This window comes from Austrofundulus limnaeus, unplaced genomic scaffold (genome assembly GCF_001266775.1).
Source record: "Austrofundulus limnaeus strain Quisiro unplaced genomic scaffold, Austrofundulus_limnaeus-1.0 Scaffold71, whole genome shotgun sequence".
Classification (NCBI taxonomy): Eukaryota; Metazoa; Chordata; class Actinopteri; order Cyprinodontiformes; family Rivulidae; genus Austrofundulus; species Austrofundulus limnaeus.
In genome coordinates, this window is record NW_013952473.1 from 272,489 (window position 1) to 278,339 (window position 5,851).

General features: G+C 39.4%; 1 protein-coding gene across 1 annotated transcript in view; it reads left to right on the plus strand.

Annotated features, from left to right (window-relative positions):
* The window catches only part of ifrd1 (interferon-related developmental regulator 1), an 11,476-nt gene that overhangs the window by 2,381 nt on the left and 3,244 nt on the right, over positions 1–5,851 (plus strand). Inside the window, exons 2-8 of the mRNA XM_014010607.1 lie at positions 349–453; positions 530–611; positions 860–984; positions 3,659–3,816; positions 3,890–3,940; positions 4,103–4,281; positions 4,349–4,457. Coding sequence (XP_013866061.1) covers positions 349–453; positions 530–611; positions 860–984; positions 3,659–3,816; positions 3,890–3,940; positions 4,103–4,281; positions 4,349–4,457 — 809 coding nt within the window. The remainder of the gene's footprint in view (positions 1–348; positions 454–529; positions 612–859; positions 985–3,658; positions 3,817–3,889; positions 3,941–4,102; positions 4,282–4,348; positions 4,458–5,851) is intronic.

Sequence of the window (5,851 nt, forward strand, 5' to 3'; positions counted from 1 at the left end):
GTTTTGGACGTCCTTCGTCACGGCGCTGTGACGAATTCGACCTTCGGAGGACCCGTCCTGCCGTTTTGGACACAGCCAAAGGACACCGGGGAGGACGTTGATCCCTTTAGTGACCCCGTGTCGGTCCAACCTACTGCTCTGCTGTTTGCGCACGCATCTAAAAGCCAGTTGACCTCGACGAGGTTTTCCTACGAAACACCTGCAGGTTAAGCTTTCCGAAGGGGCTGATTAGATAACTCTGGCTTTTGCTGCAATACCTACATAATGCCTGCCTGGGTTACGTAATGACTTTGCTGTTGTAATGTTTGTTGAAGCCGTCTCTTGCGCTCATAAATTCTTGTTTTTTAGGGGGCCAGCATGGAGCTGTGCAGCCTTTTAGTGATGAGGACGCCTCCATTGAGACCCTCAGTCATTGCAGCAGCTTCAGTGACACAGCCAGTGTAGCAGATGAAGGTAGGTTTTTTTTTTTTATAATTAACATACTTGTTAACTAATACTCTTAAAAGTTAAGTTTTGAACTGACTTGCAGGTGGAGAGGCCAGCGAGGACACAGCCCAGGAGGATTTTCAGTACAAGCTGAAAGGGTTCATAGACAGCACTGTGGATAAGAGGTTAAAGTTCTTTTCTGATCTCATATTTCCACACGTCATCTGAGCTTCCATTCAGACTCTGACATGTTGCTYGTCAACTTCCACTAAACGTGATCTTCCTGTCAGAGGGAAAGTACCGGCGATACTTTGTCATACAAGTGGTAGCTGTAAATGATTTACTTTAGCTTATAAATTAAGTTATGCTCTTGGATGAAGTTTCTTYGWAACTTTACATTATTTAAGTATTAATTAAACGTTTGTTTCTTTAGTGCCAAGACGAGACAAGGAGCTTTGGATGGGCTTAAGACGGCAATGGCCACACGCATCTTGTATGAGTTCATCTCGGAGAGAAGGATGACCATCACTGACAGCATCGAGCGTTGCCTGAAGAAAGGTACGTGATCTCTTTAAACACTGGTGACTTGCTAGGAACATTCYTAAGGGTCAGTCCAAATGAAGCTGGTGCTTTATTTTGATACTTGTCCCATAAACAGACATGTRAAAATAGAATGTTGGTTCCTTGTCCTCCTTCAAGCAGATTAAATGATCATCTCCACCCATTATTGATACTCGAGGAACAATATGAGCTAACCTGTCAATTAGGGCTSGGCGGTATGTCCTCAAATTCATATCACTGTATAAATTGGATCCCTTCAYGGTAACGGTATATATCGCGRTAGAAAATTATCATAAAAAGCAAAGATAATGTAACTTTTAGAGCATTTATTTTGCCGAACAATGTAATCATAATCAAAGCCAGTATTTTTGTTGTGGTGTAAATTAACATAACAGAAATACAAAATTATTTTTAGCTATACTGCAAAACCGTTTCAACAGCAAACAAAAACRTTTTTCAAATTTTCAACAATATCAAAATAATGTGGATGTTATAACCACAACTTCAAATAAAATTAGTCATTTAGACATAAAAAATTCAATGTTGTCAAAAATGTTATAGTGTGACAGGACCTTAAGAGGCTTAAGCTGCACATAGTCCTGTCATAAAACARTTTCAGATAACTGGAATGTAAGTGTGGTGAAGCCAAATAAATGTAATATCTGCCTGCCATACATTGAGCTTCTGCCTGCTGAACTGACCCGCTGCTCTGCTGTGCTCTCATCTTCATCATCAGAGCAGAAGCCGACTTTAGGCTACATTAGCAAGATGGATTTATGACTGAACGAACGTCCACATCTTTTTTTATCACCTCTGTGGGTAACAAATATGTAAAAAAAAAAACATTTTTTTTCTCCGACGACTTGGGTGTGAAAAATCTACGRTTGTTAACACTTCGCTCTGCGGGACGTGGAGCGGGAGGGAGGAAATGGTCCCGCGACACAGCATAACTTTTGTACAGCGGCAGGGGGATATTTTGAGGATTTATTCTCTCTTTACGCATTTTAAAACACTATAATTTCTTCATTATATTTCAAACTCCTCCTGCTCAGTTGTCTCTGCACTCACAGACATGTTGACACAGGTGCGATGACGTAACCWAYGATAGGAAGGTAGAGGGTAAATTTCTACCATAGGCCAACTTCATATCGTTTCTACCGTCTACCGCTAATACTGCACAGCCCTACTGTCAATGTAATGCTCTTTAATTAGGCTTTAGATTGTGCTGCTTCAAAGATGTTCCATCACTGTGCTGCTAGCCATGATGCTAACACTGCTAACCAGTAATGACCAGCTGTATGCTGGCAAAGACGCATGCAACTTTGGTCACCCACAGATTAAACTGCAATTTGGGCTTGAGGATCTTTTAATTTCGTATTATTTAAAAAAAATTATTCATTTCATTTAAAAACAAAACAAATGYCATACATACAACAAATAATACAACACAAATAAAATCAAGGTAGCAGAAAGAAGAAAAATATTCTTTTTGATATCTGCCCCTTTTTCAAAAATAAATTGAAACAATAAGTCTTCAAATAACAAAACATAACAAAAACTTTAACTCCTTCTCGAACAACAGTTCTTATGAATGCACATTCACATTTCTTCAACATCATTCTAATAAATGAATTTATTGAGCCAGCATTTTTCTAATCACTTTCCAGATTGTTCCACAATCTTAAATTCTATCTTCTTAAATTCAATCTTTAATTTTGTATTATCAGTGCAATGCACACTATTGTGATTCGTTTCCCATCCAAGTCATCTCAACTTTGCCATGCTTCTYCTCCTGCATACTTTGTCCTAGAGCTGCCATTGTAATTTATRTCTGTAAAGCTCCTGTGCCAAATGATGGCTATGACTTTTTGGTGCCTGTACAACTTATAGTTTTTGAAATATTAATGTTATTATAATGGGAGTCAATGGAGCCTTGTATTTGTCCAATACTGCCCCCTGCTGTATCTACTCAGTACTTCACCATAGTTTAATAATATTTAATCTCAATAGTTCAGTGTTTACAATACTAATGATTGTATTTTGATGTTTTACTATAATATTGTCCTAATATTGCTCTATTGCTGTAGTATATTGCAGTTTAGTGTCAACAATTGCATTGGCAATGTGGCCTCTTTCTGCACACATACAAACCAACCCYTGWCAGTACCCTCTGCCACAGCTCCAGTGGTCTCATGGTTAACTCTATGGGCTTTCATGTGGGAGATCATGGTTCTAAATCCAGCTAAAGCAACTTTAACAAAAAATCTCTACAAACTTCATATTGTTACACAATTATGCTCATTACAGACACCTGCTGACTTGACAAGCACAAGCTGGCAGAAAACACATTTGAACTTGGTCACATTTCATTCTTAAAGTCCAATGCTGCAGGCAAAGCCATGCGGCAATGACATGCTACATGGCAATGCACAYTTGTTTTTACATCGTAAAAACCCATGTCTAGTTGCTGCTGTATTGAAGAAAGTGTGGTTGACTCAATGTAAAACATCAAATTGAAGACCTGCCAGCTACTCTTAATACAAATCAATAAAAAAATGCTTCGGGTCATTTTCTAATCCGATACTTTCGATCAGCCCCTGCTATCGCCTCTTTACTCGGTGGCCGTCGCACGGCGACAATAATCCTACTTCCTGTCCCCGCCCTCTGCCAGGTAAAGGGGAGGAGCAGCGAGCGGCGGCTTCTTTAGCCTGCCTCCTGTGCATTCAGCTGGGCTCWGGGATCGAGAGCAAGGAGGTGTTCAACACCCTGAAGCCCATATTCAAAAACCTCCTGGCAGATGGATCGGCCAACATCCAAGCCAGACAAGCTGTGAGTGACTAGTGACACTGCTGCAGAAGAATGTGAACCCTCCGCTCATGTCAGGTTTTTGTTTCTTGAAAAGGTGGCGACGAGCCTGGGGCTCTGCTCACTTGTTGCAGAGGATGATATTTTGGTAAGTTCCTAATCACTTTAGTGTTGCTGTGACAGCTTTATATTAAGATTCTCACTCCTTATTGGTGCTGATGTTGYGCCTAAATCCATCTTGACAAATATGAGTTGGTGAGAATTTTTTTGTTTTTGTTTTTTTGTTTGTTTCGACACAACCTGTTCCTAGGATGTGCAGGCCACGATGGAATGTTTCGAGAACCTGTTCACCCGGTCCTACGCCAAGGCGGACGGTACCTGTCCGATGATTAATCCGCAGACGAGCCAGCTCCACATCAACGCCCTTCTGTCCTGGGCACTGCTGCTCACCATCTGCTCAGCCAATCAGCTCAAAGACATCCTGCATAAGTGAGATCCTGTCCTGATTAGTTGTTTTTTTTAAATGTTTTGTTAATGCGCGTGTTTTGTTGTGCAGACACCTGTCCAAACTGCAGCGGTTGCTGGAGAGTGATGACGTCAACATGAGGATTGCTGCGGGGGAGACGATTGCTCTGCTCTTTGAGCTGGCCAGGGACATCGACCCAGTGAGTTCAAGTTCTGTGCTGGAAAAGAAACAAGACAAAAACTTACTATGTGAAGGCTATGAAGCATTCACACTATTCATCTTTTCTTCCTTTATGTTTGTTTTTTGGCATCTAACTCGTTCCACAGTTTTTGTTCTATTTCAACAATTCATATATCAAAACGTTCAGCTCATTTATGACAATCCTGCTATGACTTTTGGTATTTCAGCTGTTTTTATTTTTTTCAGCTATTTCACTTTTTTTAGCCACTTTTTGCCATTGAAAATGAATGGAGCTTTTTTCAATATCCTTAAAATCCTTTAAAATGTTTCTAAATCTTTACAGATTCATTGGTCTGGTACTGCTCTTTTTAACTTCTGTCTTAATTTTTTGCTACGTTTTTGCTAATTTTATTTATTTTCTGCTATTTCAGCTAAAATTCAGCTTCTTTCTGCTATTCTTCTGCCTTTTTCTACTTTTTTTCTGCTGATTCATGTTAATTGTGCTTCTTGCAGGTTCATTATGCTATTTTCATCTATTTGCTGCAACTTAAGCTAATTTTAGCTGTTATTAGCTAAAGTTAGCTTTTTTAAGCTAAATAGTTTTTGTAGCTAATAAATTTTTTTCTGCTAAGTTCTGCAACGTCAAGCTCATTATGCTTCATTATGCTAATTAAATAATTTCCAGCTTCTTTTAAACTATTTTGCTTAAAAATTTGGCTTTTTTAGTTATTTAACTACAAATTGACACTTTATGTACATTTATGCATTTTTTTCTGCCAATTTAACTTTTTTTCCCACTGTTTGGGTGCCAATTAAAAATTGGGGCTGCTACATTTAGCTTATTTTATGCTAATTTTAGCTTTTAACTATAGATCTGCWTCTTGTTGCTTTTTTTTACTGTTTGAGCTTTTTTTTCTGCGAATTTGTCGTATTTATGCATCTTACATTTTCTTCTCTTTAGCTCTTTTAGCTGTTTTCTGCGTTTTCAACTACCGTATTTTTCGGACTATAAGCCGCACCGGACTATAAACCACACCCCAACATAAAAGAGTACACCCAAAATTGTCGTCAAAAAAGTGAATTCAACATCAAAACATAAAAAGCAAACCTTTAGGAATTAAAGTTCGGAGGAATACGGTTCATTTAACTGACCTTATTTTGGTAGTTTTCTTTAACAGTTTCTGGTCCAACAAAACGTCTCATTCATCGTCCTCCGGCGCACTGAAAACATCGAAGTCCTCCGCTTCACTGTCAGAGTTAAGCTGAGAAAAGCTGCGTCACACAGCGGTATCTGTTGTCCTCCCGGGGTAATGCTGGCTCTGAAGCTCCCGCTCCAGCATACGTCACTGCATGGGATTCCTTCCCCGGGGAGTGCAATGAGGGAAAAAAAAAGTCAGCAGCTCTTCACTCGAC